Source organism: Trichosporon asahii, assembly GCF_000293215.1.
Source record: "Trichosporon asahii var. asahii CBS 2479 unplaced genomic scaffold scaffold00050, whole genome shotgun sequence".
Lineage (NCBI taxonomy): Eukaryota > Fungi > Basidiomycota > Tremellomycetes > Trichosporonales > Trichosporonaceae > Trichosporon > Trichosporon asahii.
Genome location: NW_014040874.1, coordinates 273,138 through 298,427, shown reverse-complemented (window position 1 = coordinate 298,427; position 25,290 = coordinate 273,138). Strand labels below are relative to the sequence as shown.

General features: G+C 59.7%; 6 protein-coding genes and 1 non-coding gene across 7 annotated transcripts; 1 reads left to right on the top strand and 6 right to left on the bottom strand.

Annotated features, from left to right (window-relative positions):
• Window positions 1-589: 589 nt before the first annotated feature.
• On the top strand, window positions 590-671 carry A1Q1_t376. Its single transcript has one exon. It is a non-coding gene; the product is annotated as a tRNA-Val (tRNA).
• Window positions 672-1,094: 423 nt separating this feature from the next.
• Window positions 1,095-3,613, bottom strand: A1Q1_01348 (subtilin ATP binding cassette transporter, ABC protein SpaT; the record flags this gene model as incomplete). Its single annotated transcript, XM_014324387.1, has 2 exons — window positions 1,095-3,279; window positions 3,336-3,613. The coding sequence occupies 2 exons, from the start codon at window positions 3,611-3,613 to the stop codon at window positions 1,095-1,097; spliced, it is 2,463 nt and encodes an 820-aa protein (XP_014179862.1).
• A 1,985-nt stretch (window positions 3,614-5,598) lies between these two features.
• On the bottom strand, window positions 5,599-7,372 carry A1Q1_01347 (uncharacterized protein; the record flags this gene model as incomplete). The annotated part of the gene is made up of 7 exons (XM_014324386.1): window positions 5,599-5,906; window positions 5,971-6,317; window positions 6,364-6,658; window positions 6,700-6,742; window positions 6,794-6,985; window positions 7,034-7,134; window positions 7,177-7,372. 7 exons carry the CDS (start codon window positions 7,370-7,372, stop codon window positions 5,599-5,601), a joined length of 1,482 nt encoding a protein of 493 aa, XP_014179861.1.
• Window positions 7,373-9,933: 2,561 nt separating this feature from the next.
• Window positions 9,934-10,267, bottom strand: A1Q1_01346 (uncharacterized protein; the record flags this gene model as incomplete). The annotated part of the gene is made up of 2 exons (XM_014324385.1): window positions 9,934-10,110; window positions 10,232-10,267. 2 exons carry the CDS (start codon window positions 10,265-10,267, stop codon window positions 9,934-9,936), a joined length of 213 nt encoding a protein of 70 aa, XP_014179860.1.
• A 1,322-nt stretch (window positions 10,268-11,589) lies between these two features.
• A1Q1_01345 (transcription factor) lies at window positions 11,590-15,045 on the bottom strand (the record flags this gene model as incomplete). The annotated part of the gene is made up of 5 exons (XM_014324384.1): window positions 11,590-11,619; window positions 12,011-12,537; window positions 12,593-14,167; window positions 14,215-14,912; window positions 15,035-15,045. The coding sequence occupies 5 exons, from the start codon at window positions 15,043-15,045 to the stop codon at window positions 11,590-11,592; spliced, it is 2,841 nt and encodes a 946-aa protein (XP_014179859.1).
• Window positions 15,046-17,932: 2,887 nt separating this feature from the next.
• Window positions 17,933-18,355, bottom strand: A1Q1_01344 (uncharacterized protein; the record flags this gene model as incomplete). The annotated part of the gene is made up of 2 exons (XM_014324383.1): window positions 17,933-17,996; window positions 18,069-18,355. The coding sequence occupies 2 exons, from the start codon at window positions 18,353-18,355 to the stop codon at window positions 17,933-17,935; spliced, it is 351 nt and encodes a 116-aa protein (XP_014179858.1).
• Window positions 18,356-21,175: 2,820 nt separating this feature from the next.
• A1Q1_01343 (uncharacterized protein) lies at window positions 21,176-25,089 on the bottom strand (the record flags this gene model as incomplete). The annotated part of the gene is made up of 3 exons (XM_014324382.1): window positions 21,176-23,084; window positions 23,125-24,191; window positions 24,631-25,089. The coding sequence occupies 3 exons, from the start codon at window positions 25,087-25,089 to the stop codon at window positions 21,176-21,178; spliced, it is 3,435 nt and encodes a 1,144-aa protein (XP_014179857.1).
• Window positions 25,090-25,290: the final 201 nt, after the last annotated feature.

Sequence of the window (25,290 nt, the reverse complement as noted above, 5' to 3'; positions counted from 1 at the left end):
TTTCCCGTTCCTCGAGAACATCCTAGTGGGCGCCCTTACTATATGACTGGAAGAATAGCGGCTTAGGTCTAGACAACCTGTGTCGCCTGAAGCTGTGGATCCTACGGGTTTCACAGCCGAGGGCGGCCGGCGCTGCGTCGTCCACCCTTGGCCATTCTTTTCGTGGACGGCTGAGGACTATACGTCGCTAACATTTCAACACCTGTAGCCTATTCTTTCTTGACACCAATGAATTCAGCTCTCTTGCCCCTCCCGTGCTACTGACAGCAGAGGCCGTTATGTCGAGTCCGACAGAAAGCGGCGGGTCTCCGACACCTGACAAGTTGGCGGAAGGCCGGCGTCCTGCTACTGACTCAGCAAACGATCTTCGCTCATGCAGATCCCCATCAAAACCTCGCTCACAACTTGCACGTCGAGCATTTCCACAGCTGTTTCGAACACCACCACACATCGCGAGCTGCTTCTGGCGCCATTCAGCTCAGCTCGTGCTCCTCAATCGAAGCACAGCGCTTCGAGTGCATTTCAGGCCGCCGAAACGGCCCGCGAGGATGATGCAGCCGCGCTCCTCGCGATCATGAGCCTATTAGCAGGCCACTTAGCTCAGTTGGTTAGAGCGTTCGCTTCACATCGATGATCGCGAGAGGTCGACGGTTCGAACCCGCCAGAGGTCACGTTTTTGCCTCTCAACCGTGCTATATGCATGCTGGGAAGGCCTTGAGATGAGGTCTTGAACGTTTAGAATGGATTCAAGTGTTAACGGCAAAGTTGTGGCGGATGAGCTGGGCCCAACGCAGAGGTGGACGGTAGGTGAAACGGACATAAGACCTTCTATTCCCACCTTTTGCTAGCACCCCACTCTCAGTCCGCCCACGTCCCCCCTTCGATGGTATCAGTTCAGGGGTGAGTCGAGCGCGGCATGTCCTATTGTACACAGTCGCATGAGAGTCTATGATGATGGGTTTCGTGATATCGTGAGATTTGCTACTGATGAGCATTACGATTGTTACAACGTCCTTCCTGATGTCCGCGGAAGGCGCTTTTGGGATGAGTATGGGTTGCAGAGGCGTGTAGGGGTAGGGGTAGACCCATTACGCTCACTTGAAGCGGTTGGCCTGGAGCGAGTAGAACTCGTTGTAGCGGCCATTGAGGGCGACGAGCTCCTCGTGCGTGCCATATTCGACGATGCGGCCGCGCTCCATGAAGGCGATCTTGTCGGCGCGGCGGACGTTACCGAACCCGTGGCTGATGAAGATGGTAGTGCACTCGTGGCGCTTGCCCAGAGACAGAAGATTCTCGAACAGCTCGCTCTCGGCGCGAGGGTCGAGGGCGGCGGTGGGCTCGTCGAAGACAATGAGATCCGCGTGCGCGCGCATGAAGGCGCGAGAGAGGGCGACGCGCTGCCACTCCCCGCCGGAGAGGTATGTATCGTTGCGGGCGCGCTTGTGGAAGTCGCCGATGGCGACATCGTCGCGCGTGAGCTTGTAGTACTTCTCGGCATGCTCGCGGGTGCATGCGGCCAGGGTTGTGTCGAGGTCGACGCGGTCGAGGATCGGCGTGGCGCCGCCGCGCTTCACAGCACGGGGCAGGATGGAGGGAGTGGTCAGGCTGCCGATGTTGATCTCCTCGCGCAGCGTAAGGCCGTGCTTGATCGTGCTCTGGAAAACGGTCGCGACGCGGCGCGCAATGCTCGCGGGGTCGAGATCCTGCACGCGCACGCCGTTCATCTTGATCGTGCCGTCACAGCTAACCAAACCGAGGAGAGCCTTGACGAGAGTAGTCTTGCCGGACCCGTTGTGTCCAACAATCGCGAGTGTCTCGCCGGCGGCGATCTCGAGAGACACATCCTTCACGGCAAGGGCGCCGTCGGGGTACGAGACCGTGACATTCGAGAGAGAGACGACCATCCCGCTACGATTGTCGTCTGCCTCGCTCGCGAGCGAACCGACACCGCTGTCGACACGGAACACCGAGCGCTCCTCTTCGGAGATGAGGGAGATACGCTTGTCGACTGGGGTAGAGGTCGCCGGGGCCTTGTCCATGTCGTCGGTTTTCTTTGGGGCCGCCTCAGCGGCGTCGGCGGACTTGTTGGCCATATCCTTCCCGCTGCCCAAAGAAGTCATCTCCAGGCCATCCACATCGGTGCCCAGCTCAAGGCCGAGACCGACCATGGGCTCGGTGGCCAGCTTGGTGTCACGCTTCATCTCGATGAGGTCGTCGGTGGAGGTAGACTCGGCCTCAGCAGCCTCGCGGAGCTTCTTGAGATCCATCGACTCAGCGATGCGCTGGAGGAGACGCTCCTTGGCGGCGGGGCTCGCGATGCGGCCGCGAGTGGTCTCGTAGTCGATGAGGGCGGCGCGGTTGTTCTCGTCGTCCCTGGCTGCGACGTAGGGGAGGAAGAAGAAGACGTTGTTCAGCGCGTCGCAGGTGTTGTCGACGAAGTCGGACAGGCGCCAGTTGAGATCCTCCATGACGTGGTGGATGACGAGGAGGCTTCCGAGACTGGCATCGATGGAGACCAGCTTGGTCGCGATGAGAAACCAGGACAGGGTGCTGAGGATCGAGTCGATGAGCGAGGTGCTCTTGCTGGCAGGCGTCTCCCGCACCTCGGCGAGTCCCTCGACGGTCTGCTCCCACTTCTCGAGGAGGAACTCGCGCATTTGCAACATGTGAATCTCGTCGATATGGTTGCGGAACACGCTGTCCAGGGCGTGCTTCAACGACTCGAGCTGGCGCTGCTCGTGTGAGCGCCTGATGCGCTTCTCCTGGTAAGTCTGGTGCGGCCAGAGACCCTGGATAGCACGGGCGAGCCAGGGCAGGAAGACGATCGAGAGGGCGTAACCCGACACACCCGAGCCGCCGAGAGCAACCCAAGCGACACTGAGCTCGGACGAGATACCGAGGATACGCTTGAACAGGAGACACAGCGAGCGCACGCGATATTTGGGCTCGCTGAGCATCCAACGCCCCGAGCCGTTGGCGTCGTACGCGCGCTCCTTGCCGGCATGAACGGCCGCCTCGTGCAGCATTGCGACCCGGTCATCGTCACGAGGGCCGGCTGGATGCTCGCTAAGCTTCAGTGACAGATAGGCGCGCTCGATCTTCCAGGAGTAAAGCTCGGACAGGCGGCGGTCGAGGCGTTCCTCGCGGCTGCGCGTGACGTGCGAGAGAATGCGGACCATGATGACCATGCCGGCAGTCCAGGTCGCAAGAGAGACGGAGACGTCGCCGCCAGTCAGACTCGTCTCGGCTAGATCCATGAGCTTGGTCGTCGTCCACATCCTGTGTGTCAGTGAAATTTGGGGGCGAAGAGGCGAAGAAAGGGGTGTGTTACTCACGACAAGGAAGGCAGAAGAGCGGACGCAACGATGATCGAGAAGTACTCGAGGAAGAGGCGGAGAGCGTCCGCGTACTCGGGGGAACGCATGAGATCAAACAGGCGAGGGATAAGGATACAGAGCGCATCGAAGCCAATGCGAACGTTGGCAAGCGTGAAGGAGCGAGCTTGGCCGGCGGGAATGACCTCGCCGGCGCTGTTGCGGCGCGACTGTAGCCATAAGCGCTTCGTGACGGGGTCGCCGTCGTACTGCTTCGGGAGAGTGAACTTGGTGAACATCGCGTCAGTAGACCGATTGCCGGTGTTGAGCACAGAAGCGAGATCGAGGGAGAAGATAAGGCCAATGGCCTTGTAAATGTCGACAATCGACGAGGAGATGTCGGGTCGAGCGTCCTCCGATGAGAACTTCAGGGGTGGTGGCGAGGAGTGGGGTAAGGAGGGTAGGGAAGGATTGTCAAGAGACAAGCCTGACGGGGGGATCTAACACTCAGGCCAGCAGACTATATACCCCCCAGCTCGAGGCCGTGTGAAAGGGAATGGACGAAGAAAGGCGAGGAGTGCGAGGCCGACGTGCCCGACAGATTTTGTGCTGTTGTACGTTCGTGTGTCTCGTTCGGACGTTGCCTGCCTGACAAAGCCGAGAAGATCAGAAACACAACGTCACACTCGGTGGCGTCCGTCCCTTTCGCTGCCTGTGCTTCTCTGATCATGTGGCTGCGGCGGCCGCGCACTACCGACCCGACAATGGGAAGGTACCTCCCAGGAATAGGGCGGCGCGACAGTGCAGCAGCGCGAGCGACACGGCACGGCAGCGGCGCCGCTGGCCCCTGGGCTGCCGGAGGGAAGTGAACCCGGCCCTTGTGACGGCGGTGTCTCCCCAGGCAGTCCAGTCAGCCCTGCCATCTCGTTTAGCGGCATTGTGCTGTGCTCTGATGTGTGCCGTGGCTTCGGCAGGCGGCCTGCAGCCCTTGGGCGACGATTGTGCACCATGGCGTCGTCACTGGCTGTTTTACGCGAGCGCATGCTTCGCATCTCCGCCCTTCGAGCCTGGGGAGCCTGGCACATCTCCAGAGGAAGCGAGACGGGGTAGCAGGGACGAGTGCACAAGCACATGTGTCGCGCTCGGACACTTGCGAGTGCGTCTTGTGAGCCTGGCGGGCAAAGGAAGGCAGGTCGTAAATTTCATGCGCTTCGGCAGGGTGGGGTGCCACCGGCCTGGCGGCGAGGCACGACCGATCAGCCAGCTTGTCCCTCTTTGTCTTCGCGATATCTTGGCTTCTCCCTGCTGTTTGTTCAGATCTGACTGCGCTCCCTACCGGCATTTCATTCTCCTCGCTCCCCACTACGCACCACTACAAGGGGGGGGGGTTGTCCACGCCCGTTGGACGAGGTGCAGAGATAACGCCTTTGGTCGGCGTCGGACCCGGCTGCCTGCCTTAATCCGCACCTGCACTCCGGCTCGAGGAAAGAGGCGAGGAACGGATCACAGATGACGACTCGATAGGATGAGACAGCGGATCAGACGGCACGAGATCCGCAGATGCGCAGATAGCGGCTGACCAGCCAGGGCCCTTGTCTTGTGAGGGAGAGGAAGTAATTCCGGAACAACATTTCCACCGGGGCTCGCCGCCGCCCCGCTGCTTGACACATCGGCGTGATTGACTCCAAGACTAATCCCAGCCGTAGCACATCCTCATGCTCCCGAGCTCAATGCCTGGAGACGCCACTCCCGTACCGCCAATGCAGCGCGACTGAGTCGCCCGACGATCACTACGTTCGTCCCCTGAAAGTGCCATGAGGAGCTCAGCTACCCTCTACCATCGGCAGGTCAAGACGGCGACCACCTGGGCCGGATCACAGGCGCCGTTGACCGTGCGTCCGGTTCGATTGTAACCAGACCCAGCTTTCGCACGTTCACGTGGCAGAGGCAGAACACCCGCCGCGATGCTTCCTCCGCTCGACAATAGACTGATGCATCAACAGCAGCAGCTTCTAAGAATGCTCACTGGCATCGTTGCTTCTCTCGTGCCAAATCCTCGCATTGCCGCATTGCGAATGCGATACGACCCGTCATCGCCGACGAGTACCGGGCAACACGTTCCAGCACGTTCGTAAACAGATACTCCGCCCCAATCGCATCCAGCATGCCTGGGGCGGGCATGTGAGGCATGTCGACGCTGCGGCCTTGGTGTGCGACACGGGCCCCATCAGATCTACGGCTCCTAGGCATCCGGCTGGGCGCCTGTCAAGCACATAGGTACGCTCTACTGAACCCGCTCCGCCTTACCGATGTGCTCGCCGACCTTGACGAGCGTCTCCATGCCGTCGTCCGAGGTGTTGATCAGATCCTTGTCAAACTTGACGCAGTGCCCAGGGAAGGCGACGATGCACGTGCTTCCGCCGTACTGGAAGTAGCCCAGCTCCTCGCCCTTGCGCACGCGGTCGCCTGGCTTCTTGCTCCACACGATGGAACCGACCAGCATCGCACCGATCGCGACGAAGGCGGTGCTCGTGTTTTCGAGACCGGGGCCCAGGTCCGCGTCGATCATCATCACGCTGCGCTTGTAACTTACTTTCGTTTACAGCTTGCGGGTTCACAGCTGTTGGTCAGCTCGGACAAGGCCCACGTAGCTCACTATACAGGTCACCATCAATGTCGGTTTGCGAAACGAGGACGCCGTCGACGGGTGAATGGAAGCGATGGTAGTCCTGAGGTGCGAGGCGGGCAACAGCGAGTGCATAATCCGAGTGTCGAAGGAAGGACTGCAACGCCTGGTCCTGCTTCTGGTCGGAAATGTTCGTATTGTTCGTCACCTTCGGATTCTTCGCGATCTCCGATTTGGGGTCCGAAGGCGCGTTGGCGGGCTGCTTCTGAGAAGTCGCCGTAGTGGCGTTGTCTCCGGAGACATCGGTGAACCCCTTCGCCGTATCGTCATCAATCGCGCCCAGCAGGTGCGGAATCGTGAACTGCTTTCCTTTCACCCTGTGCGTGTCAGCTTATCGAAAGCCGCTTGGAAGCTGTGACATACCAAAACTTAGTGGCGTCGCTCACTGTGTCAAAGCATGAGAGGCGGCAGTCGGCGGGCGAGTCGATGACACTAGGGTCGTCGGCGGATGCGATCGGGCGCGCTCCAGGAACGAGTTTACGGGCGAAAAACGAGTTCATGGTCTGGGCTGTCAGCTCGCAGTGTCCCCCGGACGAGCTCACGGGATACTTGTCCAGATCTTGTTCAAGCAGTTGAGACGTGTCGAGCTGGTACGTCGCGATGAACTTTGCGATGTGCTGCTTGACCTGAGGGCCGGTGGCGTCGTACAGCTTACCCTCTGCATATCAGCTTGTTCACATTATGCAAACTGTGACCCACCTCGCACGCTCTGGGTCTTGAGCATCTGCTGGATCTTGCCTCTCTGCACGAGGTTCTCCTGTCCGTTAGCTCTATGCCCCAATCTGCAGCTCACCCCGGACACGAAGAGGAGGTGCATTCCTATCCGGACGTCTGCAGTCAGCTTGATCGCGGAAGTTCTAGAAGCTACGCACAAAGCGGCATTGGCTCGAAGACCTTGCGCCCCGTTTTGCGGTCCATGACATAGTTTCCTGATGATCAGCTTCAAACTTGAGGTCGTTAGAGCTCCAACGTACCCAGACGTTCCCTCGCGAAGAGCTGTCCAGTCAGCTAGTGTCCATACCCCCTAACTCACCTTGTCCAATGTCTCGGAGGAGGGAAAGAAGCTTGCCACAGCCTGCCTAGCTTCCTTCAGCGTTGGATGAACAGACTCGAGATTCTTCTGAGCCTCGGATGCTGTCTCTGTCAGCTTTTATGGTGCCATGGGAGTTAGCTCACGCGCAGGGTACTCCTTCCCTCCGCCGAGGAAGTGCAATCCGACGTTCTCGACAACATGTCCGAGCGAGGCTGCAAGGGCTTTCGCCTCCCACGAGTCAGCCGCATCTGAGAAGGCCGAGGACGAGGACGATTGTTGGTTGGGCGCCTGGTTTGGAGCTGTTGACGGTGGGGGTGCTTGAGGTGGTGGTCCTGTCATGTTCGTACGTTAGAAGGGATAAAGGAAGGACAGCGAGGATGACGGTCAGGAAGCGAGGAAGACAGCGCAAGCCCCGTGCTCGATGGCTTGCACAGTCTCGACGATCCCTCCACCTCGTGAGTGACGTCACCCCAGCTGCTATCTTAGAACACGCCGACCTTCCCTAGGCACCATCGTGAGTGTGCTGCGCCAAAAACTTCGATCTGTCTTCGTCGATGAGGCGCGAGTTTGGAGGTGTTCTCTGAGTGTGCGGCGACGACGAGGAAAACATAACTTCCCGGCCCAAGAAGGTGCACGCGGGATTGATGAGTTGGGTCCGACATCGCACAGAAGCATCCGAACACCTCACCTCGCTTAGAGATAACGGACCGAAGATCATCTGCCATGTGATGGAGATCTCTTCCGCCAGCCTGACGTTGATATCAGGTCCTCTCTGCAAGCGAGCGATAGCTCCATGCTCCAACTCTTCGCTTGCATCGTTTCGTCCCAAGCAGCTGACCACTTCAAAGCTCCACGGCACCGAAGCCTGGCCCACTCTTGCATCGGGGAGGAAGGAAGTTCTGTACCGACTCTGTGCGAGCAACTTGCCCCCACAAGTGCGGAAGTCCGCTCAAGGTCTGACACTGTAAGATGCAGAACTCGACGAACGGCGACCCTGTTCCCAACAGACGTGCACGCGATCAACAACGGCGTCTGGTTTAGACACGGCAGCGCGGCGAGCGGCCAGCGGGCAGCTTGCATCCTGTTTCCTGTGTTCCTTTAGACCTTTGTTTGCATCCCCTAAGGGATCACAGCTTGGATCCTTCAAATGATGTCGCGGATCCATGGCGGGTGGGGAAGTTGGGTTCACGGGTCTATAATTAACAGTGAGGAATCGGGGTCTGGTGATGAGCGGGCGCGAGCAGGGGTTGGCTGGGCCTAATGCGGCGCTGGCCGTGACGCGACGGACGCGCTCCGCGATCGGCGCGTCGAGATGCAGATGTGCGGTGCCCATGACCGAGGACCGGTGGCGAATCCCTCCTGCGTGACACATAGCATGCAAAACAGTCTGCACGATCGTCAGAACGAGCACTGACGAGCAATGCACATCGGCCTGCTTCCAGCATACGCAACTGGAGCAATTAGCGCAGGAGAGGATAGACCGGATGAAGCAGTTCTGCACGAGGCACGGCGTTCTGCGGAATACGGAGCGAGCGGAATCCCGTGACTCGCTGGCAACTGGGCTGGCCGGCGTGGAGTTGCCGGCGCCAGAGCCAGAGTGGGGGGAAGCATGCCAGGCCCAACCCAACCATCCTAACCCACCTTGCCCTGCAAACAAATCCCTCAGCCCCTTGCTCGCGGACCTGTGGGCCTGTGAGGTCACTGCTGAGACTGCCGCGGCGCACGGCTGCGCGGCTGGAGCTCGGCATGCGGCGCGTGCTTGCGCGTCGCTGCGGCTGCACGCAGCTCGACGTGGTGGAGCCTGACAATCCCGAGATCTGGCATGCAGGCAGCGTGTAGACTTGGTATGCTTGCTGCGAATTGGCTGGCAACTGTTTGCCGCCGGGCTCACCCATGCACCAACGAGCTAGACAATGCGACAGTGGTGCAGTGGAGAGGTGCAAGATCATCCAGAATGTCAGACTTTGGCAGACTAGTGTCGCAGAACTGTGCTAAGGTGTGGAGTACATGACGGGTGGCTTGATTGGCGTGGATGGCTTGGCCATGGCGCCGATGGCGTCGATGGCGCCCGGGTTCATTGACCTAACTGTGCGTGGGCACCCACTAGCGTCGCCCGTGGTATGTGGCAACGGAGCAATGCACTATGTCACGCTGGTGAGGACCCCGGATCCACACTTCGATTGGATCGATCAAAGGGAGTGCCCTCGATTCCGTTTCCCATGCCCGCCGTATGCTGGAAATGCTCCCTCCAAACCTCCAAACGGAGGTATCGGAGCACAGCCAGCACGGAGGCAACGGGGAGACGGATGCCTGAACGTGCGCCGGGCGATGTCGCGCAGACGGAGGTTTCAGATCGTGGGAGAGAACAACGACGGACGCAGATGGCGGCTCGGAAGCAACGTCAATGGCATCGGATGCCTGACGTCGATGTGCTAGTCGGGCCGGATGTGTGTGAAGACGCACGTTGAGGCACGGCGATAACGATGGTGTCAGCTAGGGTGATGCCTGAGGGCGGAGGTGATTCTGATAAGTTGACACTCATTTGTCGAACTGAACTGCTGGGTCGGCGTCGGACATCAGGAACGTTTGAGGAGCGGGGGACCGTTCAAGCGTCGTTGACATCGAGATCGAGTTCGAGATCAGGCCATGTTATGGGATGCCGGTGTAGTGCATGAGGATGGCGAAGGCCAGTCGTACGCGAAGGGGGGTTAGCTGTCGAAGTTGTTGGCGGCATATGGATAGGCGAGGCGAGGTGTTAGTTGTGATCATCAGTGTTCGCAAGGTCAGTCGCAGCGGAGGGGGGTTTCCTAGTTTAATTTAACTGCATCGACGCCGCCCTCGCGGGCTCGTCATATCACACTACTGATATCCTAGATTCGAGAGGAGAAGGGAGGACACGCTTAGGCGATGTTGCGGTTGGTGTTGTCACCAGAGATGGCGTCGCCGATCTTCTGGGTGGTCGACTTCTCCTGCTGGGGCTGGACGGCGGAGGCAACGGCGTCGGCCTTGCCCTTGACGAAGTCGCCGGCCTGCTCGAGGTACGACTTCTCAGAGTCGGGCTTAGCGGCGGAGGAGAGCTGGGTGATGTTAGCAAGTGCGAGATGGAGAAGGATGGGGCGAGTCGTAGCTGCTGCTCTTGAGGCGATTTGAAGAGCCACCAAGAGCGACGAGCTAGACCAGTCGAGGGAGTAGACTCACCTTGTCTCCGAGTCCCTGGCGGCCAGTGTCAGACATTGTTGATAAGTTGTTGTTGGGGGAGGTAGGTAGAGAAGAAGAGAGAGTTGGTTGATGGGAAACAGAAGAGCCGTCCAAGACCTTGTTTATATATGCGTTTCTGGCCACCGAACCTCCAACACGATGGCCACCAGCCGGCCTCGACGGCTAGCTCCAACCGTGTCCGGCGAGGGCGAGCGAGCCAGCCGACGCCCATACGCCCACTCTGCCATCTGTCCGCGCCGCGCGCGCCGAAGGAGAAGCATGGCAGCGCGGCAGCGCGTGGGCTCAGCCTGACCAGGGGGAGTGCCGGCTATTCGCGCACATCTCTTGACCAGCCTCATCCCCTTCAGGCTCCTTCAGGCTCTGACGGTTCCCTTAGGATCCCGTGCTGGGCAGCGTCGAGCACGCCAACGTGTCAGTGTGCGCGCTGCGAGCTGCGCGCTGCGAGACGTGCCATGCCAGTCTGCCAAGGTGGGATGTTGGCATTCCGCTGAGGACAGCAAGAGGGCCACTTGCGCAAACTGTCAGGCACAGTGACGTCAGTGTACCCGCTGGACATTCACGTTCGAAACCTGTGACAACCCGCCCCCGCCCCCCCGTGTGCGCCCTGCGCCCCCTACGCCGTGGCCTCCGTGCACCCCGCCCCGCGCCCCCAGCGTGTGGGCCGAGACCGCAGGGTCCGCACCAGGATCGAGCTCTATGACGTCAGTGCCTGTCGTCCGACTGTCATCCATCCTTCACCTGACATCGATGACATCCGCTGCATCCGCTGTGCACTTTGCACGCCGGAGCTCACGCGGATGAGCACGAGACTGACGTCATGCACACCGTTGTGCTTGTTCCGTCACACCTGACCAGCATGAGTGCTGACAAGTCCGGATGCTGATTCGACAGACCATAGACTTCATCTCTGATCAGAACGGCAATTCACTCGCGGTCCTGGCCCTGGGTCCTGGCCCCAGCTAACTTTGAAGGTGCGATCGCGCACGGGGGCTCGTCACGAGCAGTATCGCAACAACACGGCGAGCATGGCGAGCACTGCGAGAGCAACTTCCAAAGGATAGCCCAGCGTGGGCAGGTAAGCGCTCACGCGTTCCTGTCCTAACGCGTGATCCAGACCCACTGTTGTGCGGCTCGCCGTGTCCGCTATCCGGAGTCAGTCCTGCTGTCTCATCTCCGATACGATATCCGCTGCCCCACGTCTACTGCACAGAGCGCTGTACTGGTTCTGTTCCAAAGGGCAACTGCGTATTCTGTATTCTGTACAATGAGGTCTTCTTCTCCAGAGCATCCAATCCAGTGTCCTGATTCCTTCCTTGACGTGGTGTTGACGTCGTGCTTCAGTGAGCGCCAGGCTCGCTGACACGGAGCTGCGGTAGCACAGGACGCAGCAGTCCGATCTCCGCTCACAGCCGCATGCGCACTACGCGCTGCGCGCTGATAGGACCGGCACGCTATGCTTATGCCGACACGGGCGCGGCGCGTAGCCGGTGCACGAGGCCTGCGATGCGCGTCATGTCGATGGCGGGCCCGTCGCTCTCGACCGCCGTGGTCAGTCCGTCGAGCATCTGATGTCAGCGGCTTGTTGCAATAGACCCTGGCCCAATGATCCGCGTCGCGTTTTCCTATCTCCTGGCCGTCCAGGTTTCGATCCAGGTTCCAGGATCCGGGAACGTACGACTCCCGCCGCATATTCCGGCGTCCGCCGTCCCCAGAGTTGCGGAATCGCGACGCGCGTCGATGCATCGCGCCAATACTCACGTCATCAACCTGCTCGACAGGCACCTTGGCGCACAGCGCGATCACCTTCCGGTACTTGACGGCACGATCGGCACCGTCGCCTTCCAGCTCGGCAGCACGCTCCTCGAGCAACTTGGCCATCCGGTCCTCCCACATCGCCAGCCGGCGCAGTTGCGTAAGCGCACCTGCCTCGCCAACAGCGGGAATGGGCGGGTCGGTGGCCGGCGTTGCCGAAGACGGCTCGCCGGCTGCGGGAGCGAGTGGGGGAACGAGGCCGAACGCAGGCGGCAAGGACGACTCCCCCTTGAGGGGTGTTCTGCCAGACCAGTCCATGTTTGCCTCAAGCGCCCGCTTTGCGTTGTCGATCCGCGCAGCCTGCTGCTCCAGCGTGTCGAGCTTCTGTCGCGCGGCGTCAACCTGCTGACGCTTCTCCGCTAATGATCGCGTCGCCACACGGACGTTCTTCTCAACACTATTGAGAGACTCGACGTGCTTCTCCATTTCGCCATCGAATGTCCGGTTCACGTCCTCGAAGAGAGCAGAAATGTCTGGGACCAGTTAGCAGCGTAGGTAGGAGCAACTCACTCTTCAGAACATCAGCACTGCGCTTCTCTGGCCGCTTGACCTCGGGGCGAAGAGCAGCGACAACAGCTTCGTTGTTAGAGACCTGGAGGGCGGCGACCTCAACACCGAAGTCGTACGGACGAAGGCCGAGCTTGTTAGCCTTGGTCTTGTCCGCGCCCGCGTCGAGCAGCAGATTGACGAGCGGCTTGGAGCCGATGCGCGCGGCGATATTGAGCGCCGTGTCGCCCTTCAGGTCCTGAAGGTCGACGAGACGCTTGAGGCTGATGGTGTCGGTGCCGATCGCGGCTGCGGGCGCAAGTGCGTTGCCGTTACCTGGCGTCGACTGAGCGAGCTCGCGCGTCTTTGTCTGCTCCTGGGCAATGTATCCGAGAACAGCGGCCATGTATCCACGTGCACAGGCGGCGCGACCCTTGAGTCCAGCAGAGAGGGCAATGTGGTGGATGACCGAGTCATACGAGTGGTCGAGCGTCCGAACAGACTCGCCGAGGTGCTTCTCGAGAAGCTGACTGAACGTGCCGGCCTCGGCGTGGTTCGTGGTGAGGACAGAGCGGATGAGAGGAGTCTCGCCAGAGTAGTTGCCGCGATGGATGTCGGCCCCAAGCTCGATGAGCTGCGAGATGACGTCCATCTTGGCGAGCGCACAGGCCCAGTGCAGGGCCGTGTGACCCTGCTCGTCAATGACCATGTCAATGTCCCAGTCAGGCTTGTCATTCGGGCCGAGCTCGAACACACTTCGGATGTCGACGGTGTCCGTTTGGAACAGCGACAGGAGCTGTTGTCGTCGGCGATGAGACTCGGAGCTAAGTCTCGGCTTGAACGGTTTCGTCGAGAGGCGGAATGACGCCGGCAGTGGTGGTCGGTCTCGCGTCTCGTCGTCGTCGTCCTCACTTCCAGTCCCCTCCTGCGGTTCTTCTCCGTTGGCCGGCTCGTCGACGCGGGCGCGCTTGGCTGGTGGAGGGGCGTCGACTTCTGCGGAGATGGGTGCCGCGCTGGGCATACCAACCGAGTGGGCCTGGCCGTACTGGTCCACGTACATCTCGTTCGGTTGCGGCAGCCCCTGCATGCCGTTGCCATGTCCATTGATGTTTGCAGGAGGCGCCAATCCTCCCTGGTTCGGCTGCATCTGCATGCCGCCCGACATGTCCATGTTCGGGTCGCGCCCCTGCTCATAAACCATGTGCTGGGGTGGTTGCGGGTGTCCCACCGGCTGATAGTACATGCCCTGCATGGGCTGGTTCTGCTGCTGGTACAGCATTTGCGGCTGACCCATCATCATGTCCTGCTGGCCGGGCATGGGCTGCTGTTGCTGCATGAATTGCGGAGGTGGCGGAGGCGGTCCAGCGGCGTTCTGTCGAGCGTAAGGCGACATTAACCGTCCAGCGCTGCCAGCTGATCCTGGCATGCGCGCGCCAGCGCCTCCACCAGGGGTCTTCGCGTTAGGGGTGGCACTACCACCACGCATTGGAAGGGCCGGGGGTCCCGTCGGCGGGGGGACAAAGTCAAAGATGGGGGCGAGGAACTGCAGGACACCATACTGCTCGGCAAGAGCACGGCCGCGATCCAGAGGGATCCACGTTCCCTGGTATTTGCCATCTGGGAAGTCAGCTCTTTTCCAACGCCGAGCGAGCTCTCAAACTTACAGCCGCCTTGCACCTTCTCGTGCATCTGCGTCTGGACCTGCTTCTCTAAGATCTTTGTTCGAACAGACTTTGAGATGCCAGCCACTTTGAGGATCTGCGTAGCATTGACCCACGAGTCAGCCATCCGGCGCATGACCGAGATGTTGCGGATCATCGCTTCGAAAACAGGGATCTGCGAGTACGCGCTGGCATAGACCTTGACGTTGCCTGCGCCGCCAACATCATCTTGCGGCACCTGTCCTGGTCCGGCGCCCATGACGGCCTGGAACACGTTGTTCTGGCTACCGCCAGGGGTGCCGTGCGGCGATCCGACGAAGCCTTGCTGGCCGGGGCGGGGTTGTCCTCCTGGATGCATCATGGGCATCTGCTGGGCAAACGTTGGCATCTGACCTTGGGCGGCCTGGGGTTGAGACTGGCCCAGGCGTGCTGCTTCGGGAGACAGCGCGGGGAGTAATCCGGTCGAGGTGGCGACCTGTGCTGTCGGAGTGGGGGCAGACGCGGAGGGTGTGGCCATCTGTCCGCTCGGATGAGCAGGAGACAAGGAGAGATCGGGTTGGGAAGCGGGTAGCGGGGGCTGGGGCTGAGGTGAAAGCTGTGGAGCCTGAGCGTACGTCGACGTCGGTGCGACGAATCCTGGGAGAGATTGAGCGTGGCCACCGGCGTCTGAGAGTGTGATGTTGGGGGTTACTGGAGCGTTGCTGGTGGATGTCAGCAAAGAAATCAATCGCCGTGGATAAAGTTGATGTCAAGCTCATGTCGACGCGCGCTCGCGCGGGACAATGTTTAGTCCCTGGTACATGACGGATTCATGACGACTCACTTCGCGTCCATAGCACGGCCAAAAGTGGCGATGGGGGATTGTTCAATGATCAATCGGATGCGGTGTGCGGCAATGCGTTAGTTCTGAAAAGATTGCGCGTCGATGCGCCTTGTTGGGGACGATGCAGTCTGTCGAGATGGGCGGTGGATGAGAGATTATGGCGTCAAACGCGGGTCATGGGTCCTCAATCTCAATGATGAAGGCAGGCTCGAGACGCGCGTTTTGCTCCCGCCCTCGCGTGGCAATTTGCTGCCTACGGTGGTGGTTCCCCCTGTCAGTGCCCCTGACGAGACCTGCCAGCCAACTCGTCCTGGAGCTGCATGACGATCGACGGAACCTCCCACTTTCTCATGCAATGACCGAGATACCAACGCTCGGCACCTCGCTTGTCGATTCCCGCCGCAAAGTGACCTTCCCGTAGCTGACCGCAGCCACACGCCGTTGCTCCGGATTTCCTCCAGGTCATGTCACGTCTGTCATGTCCGTCATGTCCACACGCGTTTTACGGCCCCTCTTTGTTGAATTTCCAGGGTCACCCAGCACAGACGCGTCGCGTTTGGTCAACTGTCATGAACAGCCATCTCAAAGTCATGTCGGCCAGTCCGGCGCGGAAGGTCTGCGCCATGTGATAAGCAGGTCGAATTTCATACCCTCTTGGACGCCGCCGGGCGTTTGCGTCGGGAAGAGTATTGCGCACTGATGGAAACTTCGTCATGCTCACTGCAGAAGCTCTCAGGCTCAGCCCCGATGCAGAGCCGTTCATCTGACTTAGATCAAGAAGCATGCGTGCAGAGCTGCACGATACTGCGTTTGCAGCTCCCTGCAGATCCCTGGTCTACCAGCCACTTCGACACGGAGCTTGACCAGGCTGTCCGAGACCGTGTTGCCCTCTTTACGTTCTCATTACATGTATCTGACAATCAGGCACCCCTCTTCCAGAAGTCGGACGGCCCGGTCGAGCCGCACCCAGCTCTTTGAATCTGGCTTCGGCGGCTAAAGTCGCTCCTCTGTCAATATTACTTGATCCCAGTGCATCCGACGTCTTCTAATCTGTGTGTTACGAATCGGTGATGAAAGATGTTGCTGGATTGGAGCGGTACGGTGAAGGGGGCAGCAAAGAAGGGGAAATGAATGAGTGATGCTGGGTATTGATGCTTGGAATCGTTCTCGTCGGATGACTGTTGAAGTGGATCTCTTAGACCAGGCGGTCGCTGGCGATAGGGCGCCTACGCCTGCGCTCCGCAGTAGGAGCAGTAGTAGGCCTCGTAGAGAGGCTGCCACTCCCCTGTTCTCGTCAGCATGTCTACTCGGTAAGCAGTTGCGGGATACGTACACCTGTGGTCGTCTGATTGTCAGCGGAGCTCACATCATCATATCGTCACTTACAGCCAGCGTTGTCACCCCACCAGGTTCCAGGGCACTTGTCGTCAGAGTCCATGGCGAAGATGGTTTTTGGTTGCTGTGGTGTTAGCTCGTTGAGAACGCATCTAAAGCTTTATAGCATCAGGCTGCGGCAGTCCCCGGCACTGCATGGCAGACCATGACAGCTCTGGAGAGGCAGTTAAGGCTAGAAAAAAGTCGAGGAGCAAAAGATACGCAGAGATTGGGGGGATTGCGACTGTCTCGGTCGGGAGCGTGGTGCGTGCGTGTTTAGGGTTTCGCTGTCTCACTCTGGGTGTCCAGAGTTGTGGACAATGCGACCTCGCCGACACATTTAGGAGCGTCAGGAGCAATTGGGCGTGTGCAGAGTGCCAGATTAACCAGACGTGCCAGTTTTGCGGGGCGACACACAAGCAAGCCAACGACCCAGGACGAAACTTCAGCCACGGCGTCGGGCTTGTCTGTCATGGCTGGGGCTTGCCATGCCGCTGCAATTTCTCCAGACGTGCTGCATGGCTGCCGGTCATAGCGGTCTCGGCAGCCCTTGCCAGTCCGTTCAACCGCGGACGGCGGGAGCGCCGCTGCACCCAAATTCGAGACATGCCCTGGCCACCACGTCCGTGGCGCTCACTCGACAGATCGTGCGCGGCAGGTCAAACGGTGCAGCGGTCGAGGCCAATGCCCAAGGCGCAGCCTTGGTGACTGCCCGCCCCATTCGAGATCCTTTGCGTGCGCTGTTCCAGCGAGCCATCATCCTGACTCTGCAACTCACCTGTTTCAAGTTAAGACTGCGATCGCTGAGCGGCGTCGTTTAGGGAGTTGGAAGAGGTAGTTGAGGTTGTTGGCGAGGTCGGTGCTGTGGAAACTTGACCCCAAGTTGTCGGGTCTTATATATGTGTGCTGAAAGACGCGGTTCTGTGTGCATCGGGTGCTGCCGCTGGTGGCAGTGTGCACTGGTGCTCCTACAGTGCGAGGACGGCGAAAGGGTGATGATGGACAGCACCTTGTGTGCATCGGAAGTTTCGACAGATGCCACCGTTGGCTGTCCGTTTCGGGTGCTGCCAACAGGATTGTCGGACAACGGAGGCGAGGGTGGTGGACTGGTGGACAGGGGGCGAACAACAGACAAGTCTGGGCAGGCTTCTCACCTCGCACTGAATGAGCAACTTGCTGGGCAGTGACCGTGGCGAAAGGGCGACATTGACGGGGCCGGGACTGACAAGAGCGGCCAAGAGCGGCCGTTGATGGACTGCGGTGTGCGAGGCGGCGAGGAAGGTGGTGGACAACAGGCGGCCGGGTGTCGACGCCAGCCTTTTGACCTCGCACCGCAATGTCGACAACGGGAAACAACGGCAAAGGGCAATGCGGCAATGGCAAGAGAGCGAGGACGACATTGTCCCATGCGACGTACATTGTCACGACTGCATGATACACTAGGATACTGATACACGACAGGAGTGGAGAGGGGGTGCGAGATGTGGCTGCAGGGGTTGGGCGAGATCGTCAGGAGACCAACGGCTACGGCTCGCGCTCATGTCTCGTACTTGCACGTGGTCCGCTGACAGTGACAGCAGAGGTAGGTCTTGAGTGAGTAGTCCCAGATCAGGACGCAGGCGCCTGCACTGATCAGCGATTGCAGGGGGAGGTCACTCACGGCCCTTGTTGTACCCCGACCAATCGCCCTTGCACGACACTTTCGCCATGGCTCTTGACTCGGGTGATCTGCTCTGAGCAGGTGGTTTGAGTGAGGAGCTCCTCGGCTGGAGCTTGGACCTGGGCTTTGGCCTTGACGCCGGTTTGATGCTGGAACGCTTGGGTGGGCTTGTGACAAGATCGCCGATCGTGAACGCGGGGGGCATGGGAGTTGCGTTTCCTTTCGACACGGAGGTTTGAGTGAGAGGGAGACCACCCATGCTGTGGTTTCGTTTTATATGTTGCCATGGTCGGACTGTCTCGAACGAAGAAATGATGCTTCGGCCCAAGAACGAAAGTACGGTACGGAGGTGCGCGACTGAAATCTAGGACGACGTGCTTCGTGAGTCGAGCAAAATATCGCACACGACCGTGCATCTCAGACGTACGTGTGTAACATGACCACAGAGGCACACAGACTGGGAGCGTCGCTCACATTTGCCCCAGTGCCCCAAGACACATGCCGCATCCTGTCTCTCATCTCCACCTGCAGCGGTGCAAAGGGGGGAAATGGGCACGGTGCGCCTGTTCTCCACATCCGGATCGAGCCGGCGTGTGCAGCGTGCAAGGCGTAAGGTGCTGCGATCATGCTCTCCTCCGTGGCAGTCTGTGCGGGCCGGTCCGTGCAGCGCATGCCTGCGCCTCCCCCTCAAGTTAGACGAAGGCGACAGATCCAATCAGTACCACAGTGCAATGGCCTGGAGTCGCATGACGAGGCCGTGTATTGGGTCTCACGCACGCACACTCTACCACCACGACGAGGCCACACGTGAGATTACGCGAGCTTCAATCTGTCTCTATGTGGCACGGAGCTTGGCAGTGCCCCAACGCTTTTCGGCGCGTCTGACACCAGCATACCGGGGCCCGCTAGGCGTGTCAGTGAGATTCGGAGTCCCGACAGAGCACCCCAACCAGTCCGGCGGTGATCGAGGTCGTACTCTCCGAGCCACACGCAATCGTAACTCCCAGGATCTGCTCGAGTCGAGATACACTGGGTGCCCATCCGTGCACGCTGTGCAGTGATCGAGAAGGTTCCGAGGTGATCGCGACATAGTTCACCTGTCCGCTCCATCCCCTTGCGAGGTTAGAGCGAACCACTCTGAGCACTGGGAGAGGGGCCAGGCCTGCCACAGCCAGAGCCACAACCAGAGCCACAACCAGACGGAGCCTTGCCGCACTTCAGCAATGTTGAACAATCTGCGCAGTTTATCGGCTTCCTTCGATCCTTGCCTTCCTCAGTCGGAGGTCTCCGACACACAACCCTTCCAAGAAAAGCCTGACATGCGCGGTTTCTCGGTCCGACGTTCCGGCGAGGTGTGCAGTTGATTGCACTCTATCTTATCAGATCTCGACGGGAAGTGTAGCGGTCTGAGCACGCCTTGCATCCTTAATGCCACCCCATATGCAGCCCACACAGATATCCCCCGCACTTCCCCGACTCGCCGGCGTCCTTCGGAGGGGAGTCGGAAGATACACTGTCGCTTCCTCGCCCGTTTCTGGGGTACGCGCACGCCTCTTAGTCCGTCAGTTCCATGAGGCCACGGTATCGGACTTCTCTCTGGGATGGATGTCTTTCCAACTTGTCCTGACAGTGCCCACCACTGACCCTCCATTCCTCCATATGCACTCGTCACAGACATCACTCGCAACCTTCAGTCTACGCAGACGGCGAGAATCTGCGTGTCCAAATGGCGTGCTCGCAGCATCTTGCGATACAAAACACCCATGCGCCTCGAGATCGACCAGCCAGGAAGCATCGTCTCGGGAACATCTGGCTCCGGAGGCTGGATGCAGACCCTGACAGCAGCAAATGGACTGGGGGAGCTACACACTACTGAATTTGTCATGTTCATCTCATTTCGTGGCAGATATGAAGGTCGCAGGGCAAGAAGTTGGTCAGGCACGCAGCGAGCCATTGACCACTGTCAAATGTGAGCGCAAAGTGTCGGTGCAGTCATGTCAACAGGGTTGGGTCGGTTAGGACAGGAGTTGTCCTATCGGACGATCGGACAACGCCACCGGTTACTCGACCGTCCCTTGCGAGACCCGGAGGAGGCAGTAGCGACAGTAGTAGTATCCGAGGTCTTCGCTCCAGATCCCGCTGCAGCTCTCTAGACGTCAGCAACGTCTGGGAACGACTCACTGCCGTAGTTGATCCCGTAGCGGTTGCCGGAACACATGACGCCTGATTGCTTCGATGAGTACCTGGATAGAAAGAGAGAAGCGGGCTGGTGGCAAGGCAGTGCTGGTGCAAGGTCTTCTTTGGAGGGGGTGTCTTGGGGAGGAAGGAGACAGAAGCAGGAAGTATCGCGGTATTTAGCTCGAAGGAGGTTCGCAACCGCTCTTATAACAGGGTGACCGGATCATGACCGGCTGAGCCGACGGCGTGATGGTGACGAGAAGCAGAAGCGTGAGACACGAGGATCGATTGGGGACAGCTTGGCGGGTGTTGAATGAGAACGTGTGCGGCACGCGTAGCGCGGCCTGTAGTCTCACTGCACACGGTATGGGGTCTCACGGTCTCATGCAGTACTTCTGCTACGACGAGCACGCACACATGTCACCACAGTCACGCTGGCAGGAGATATCGGCCGGAAGACCCCGGACGGCTCATGCTTCTTCGAACGGCGAAGGCCCCGATACGATAAGCAGCGCAAGTCCAACCAACACGCCGCGAATATCCTGCAATCCCGACGACCGTACGATGTCTCAAGTAGTTTTAACATTTTAGGCATTTGCATCTTTGTTGTACATACTGCTACCTCACCCTTTCGTCTACTATACACAGGCGGTTTCGCCGACAGTCCATCAGCCTGTGGTGCAGGGCGGAGGAAGCGTTCTCCAGCATTCGGAGACACTATAAAATTGGAGTTTAATGAAAACGAGGTATATGATGCGTGGAATATGAACTGGCTTTGTTGTTGTGTTTGTTGCGTTGAGAGAGAAGTCTGAGCGAGAACCTCCGGAATCATGTGGAAAAGTGCGATGAATTGGTTTGTTGATTTTGAGTTGGGAGTTGGATACTGGTGAATGCTGTGGCAAGATACGTGTAAATAAACAGAGAGAAGTCTATGCACGCTGCTGCTGCTGTGCGGGAGGGGTGGGGGTGGTGCCGGCCAGTCGGGCGGCGGCGTGAGGCGGTAACTTCAGCTGCATTCCAGCAGTCTGGAAGGGCTGCTGGCCGTTCGCAACGGGCTGCGCGAGGTGGACCTGAACCTGACCGGCGGCAACGGCAGCTTGAGCCTGCTGCGCAGCCGCCAGCTTGGCCATGCTGATCAGTCGGGCGCGGTTGCGGGCGTCGATAAAGCCTTGAACGTTGTTACCGTAGCCGTTCTGGTGTGCAAGCGCCGCAAGCTCACGGCGCTGCTCAGCCGTCTGGGCCTCAAAGCTGATCTCACCACCCTGCTGTCCTGCCTGCACTTGCTGAGCCAATATTTGGGCTCGGGCAGCGGCCATCCGCTGGGCCTGGATTTGAGGATCGATGGCACCAACTGGAGTAGGCACGCCGGGGATCCCGCCAGGTCCGGGAACGAAGGGCTTGCCGTTCGGCAGCATGACGTTGCCGTTGACAACCTGTGGGGTTTGCTGACCGGCAGCACCGAGTAACTGCTGACCGCCCGGGGTACCGGGTTGAGGGGTGCCGTTGGACTGGGCGGTCTGCATGGAAGGGGACGGGGTTGCGGTGACAGTGCGCTTGACAGCAGCAGCACGACCGTTTTGAAGACCGTTGGCTTGCATTTGAGGGGTGCCGTTCGGAGTCGCGACTCCGTTGGGCGTACCCTGCTGCTGGACCTGCGTCTGCACTTGCTGGGGCTGAGCGGGCGTTTGACCCTGAGCCTGCGCTTGGGCCTGAGCCTGTGCTTGCGCCTGCGCCTGAGCCTGAGCCTGCGCTTGAGCCTGCGCCTGGGCTTGGGCTTGCGCTTGCACCTGCGCGAAAGCCTGCTGTTGCTGGGTAGTCTGCTGGGTCTGCTGCTGCGTCGCCTGCTGCGCCTGTTGCTGCTGCTGGGGCTGCGCCTGCTGCTGCTGTTGTTGTTGCTGCTGCAATCGCGCCTGCTCCATAGCCTGCTGCTGCTGAGCCAGCATCTGGAAGCGCTGCAGTTGCTCCATCTGCTGTTGTTGCAGCATTTGCTGCTGGTACGCCGCAAGCTGAGGGTTCGTAGGGGCCGGCTTGATAAACTTGGGCGGCGGCGGCAGGTCCACGGGAGCCTCGAGATCCATGAGGGCTTGCGTGATGGGGGCGGTGTCCGGGCGGAGCTTGGCAATGTCCGAGTCATGCAGCAGGCCGATTCGGTGCTGGATGTACTTGCCCTCATAGTCGTCGACGACAACTGTGTTGTCATCGCCGGAGAGACCCATACCTAGACCGACGGCTCCGCCACGAGAGACGTCGTAGCGGAACAGCTCATTCAGGCGCTGGCGCTTAGCGCTCCTAATGTCGCCGAGCTCGTCAGAGCTGTCGTCGTCCGACTCATCAATGGCGCGAGGTCGTCGGCGGGACACCCGTCCATCAACAAGGTCCGGGAAACACCAGTCCTTGAGTTGGTCAGGAGAGGAGGGGAAGGGACCGCGACGAACGGCACGAGAAGGAAGACGGCGGTCGAGAAGAACGCGGCCAGCACGGCCTCGTCGGAGTCGGAAGGCCATGGGGTGGACAAGGCGGTGTTGGTCCTCCTCGTCGTCCGTCGATTCCTCGTTCTTGTAACAAGGGTCGAGGATGCCGATCTGACGATACGCGTGCGAAGCGTGCGAAGAGGGGAGCGGCTGGTAGGAGGCGTCGGTGTAGTCGTCCCAGTGGGCGTCCGCAACCTTCTTGCGAGCCATCTCCTCGTCGAGTTTGGAGTGGATAGCCTGCAATCGTTCCCGGATCGCCTCCGGTGCCATCGACTTGCCAGCGGAGGATACCCGCTCGCTCGTGCGGGTAGCCTCTGCTGCCCGATCACGCCTCTCGCGCTCCTCCTTCTCCTTCTCGATGACGCGGCTACGGTGTCGGTTGGTGTTGTTCGAGACGGTAGCCATACCCATGGCGGGCGGCAGCGGCTGCAGCCGTACCATTCTGTCGACCGGTGATGATCTCTTCCTCTTCTCGCGTGACACCCAGTGACGGCCATCGTCGCTTCGTCTCGAACAGCTTCCACTTCGCCTCCCACACCTCGCGCTCCGTAGTGTACAGAGACTTCTTCTCCTTCTCTCGGTTGAGAACGAGCTTGGCGAGGTCGTGAGCACGGCGAAGCTCGTACTGAAGCTTCTGCATCTGCTCGACGGAGTAGTTGTCCGTTCGTCGGGTCTTGCGAGCGGCGCGAACGTCACGACGGCGGAAGCAGACGTAGGGGTCGTTGTCGTTCGTCTCGTCGAAGTTGAGGACGGGCATGATCGGCTTACCCTGGCGCTTCTCTCGCCTGACCTTCCAGTGCGGGTACACTGAGCGGGCCATGCGCGCGAGCGCCTGAGGAGCCGGAAGACCTTTCGGGACTTCATTGGACGGGTAAAAAGAAGACGGGAGGGGGGACGAAAAGAGAGATTCGACTTGGGGGAATGTCGGGATCAGGGCAAGGTTGGTGGAGAGCATCGGACAAGTGTCCTCGCAATTCTTCTCCAGTACGCCCATGATGTACTCGAAGTTGTCCTCGGAGATCTGGACAGCAGTGGGCTCAGGCTTCTCCTTGTCCTTGCCCTTTCGTCGGTCAGTGCGACCGTTCAAGGGGCTGGCTGGAGAGCCACTCTCGCCACTGCCACCCTCGGCCTTGGAGTTGAACTGCTTGAGCCACTCCATGTCCTCATCGTCCATGCAGTAGCCCAAGCCACCTTGGCCCTCCGAGGCCTCCTCCACAGTGTCGCTAAAACGAATGTAGTTGACAGGCTCGACAAACTTGTGCACATGGTACAGCTTGGCGTAGTCGGTCTTGTCGACCAGACCTGTCGCGTCGGGAGTGGGAATGTGGTAGTTGAGTGCAGCGTTGGCCGCAGCGTTGGTGGGGGCCGAGTCAGGCTTGGCCGTGTCACCGCGGCTGGTGGGGCTGGATGGCTTTGTCGCATCTCGCGAGTGGAGCAGTGAGGCCGACGACAGCGCTGCTTGGAGATGGTGTTCCTGTAAACATTGTCAGTACATGGACTATTCGCCACACATCAGAAATTTCCTGAAACGGCATGTGACTGGTGGGAGGGGGACAGCTGGGTGCGGGACAGTTTGGGTGGTGGTGGTGCATTGAGATGCACTGAGAAACAACGGTTGGTGGCGACCGGGGACCTTGCATGCATATTGCGGCGAAGCAGAGTCGACGATCGGAACGCCAAGCGGTGATGGAGGCCGAGAGTCGTGTGCATGGATCTCGTAGTGGAGGTTGTCGACATGAACGTGGAGGTCTAAGGGGGCGTTGCGTCGCCCCACCACCGCAGCGCAGTTTTTCACCACCGAGGTTTCGGTTCCCACGGTCCGTCGCCGTTCTTCAAAGCCGTTTTGATGGCGAACGGCAGTCACAACGACTGTCGCATGCATAGAGAAAAGTGAAGAGGAGACGCAGACTTACCAAGAGCTCGCCGGACTCGACGCCTTTTGCACCGAGGGAGTTGTGTTTGTTGGCCGATTCCGAAGCCGAGTCATTGTTCCACACAATGGTCTCTGCCGCGCTCAGGTCAACCTTGTCGCTTCCCCGGTAAACAAGAAGTCGACTTTTGTTGGTGATCCGCCCCGCGCGACGCGACGAGGTGACCATCCTTCCAGTGGCCATGCTTGCACGACGAGGGGAGGTGGTTGAGGCCGCAATCAAGCGGTCTCGTCGTCGTTGTTTGGAGCGGGCTCGACGATTGTTGTGGGCCCGTTCCGATGGCGTGTTGGTCAGCCAGGAGCTGAGGGTGGGTGCTTCCTTCGTCTCGTTGGGACCGCTGCGACTTGGGGCGGTGCACGACACGTAGGCCCCTGAACCGCTATTGCAAATCTTCCCACTCGAAAATCCCTCCACAGTGACACCAGCCTGTGGGCACGGCATTTGCGGCGATTCAGTGTGTGGCGATTTCCGCTCTGTTGCCAATTCTGCTGTGGCCAGGTCACCTGACTCCTTGTGCCTCAGTGGGCGTCAGGCTGCTCATGTACTGACTGCCTGCCTGCGGCTACTTGGCTGAGCCGAGGCAGGGGCGGTTGACTGACTGTACCCCTGCCTAGACTTGCCCGCCGGTGCTCCCTATGACAA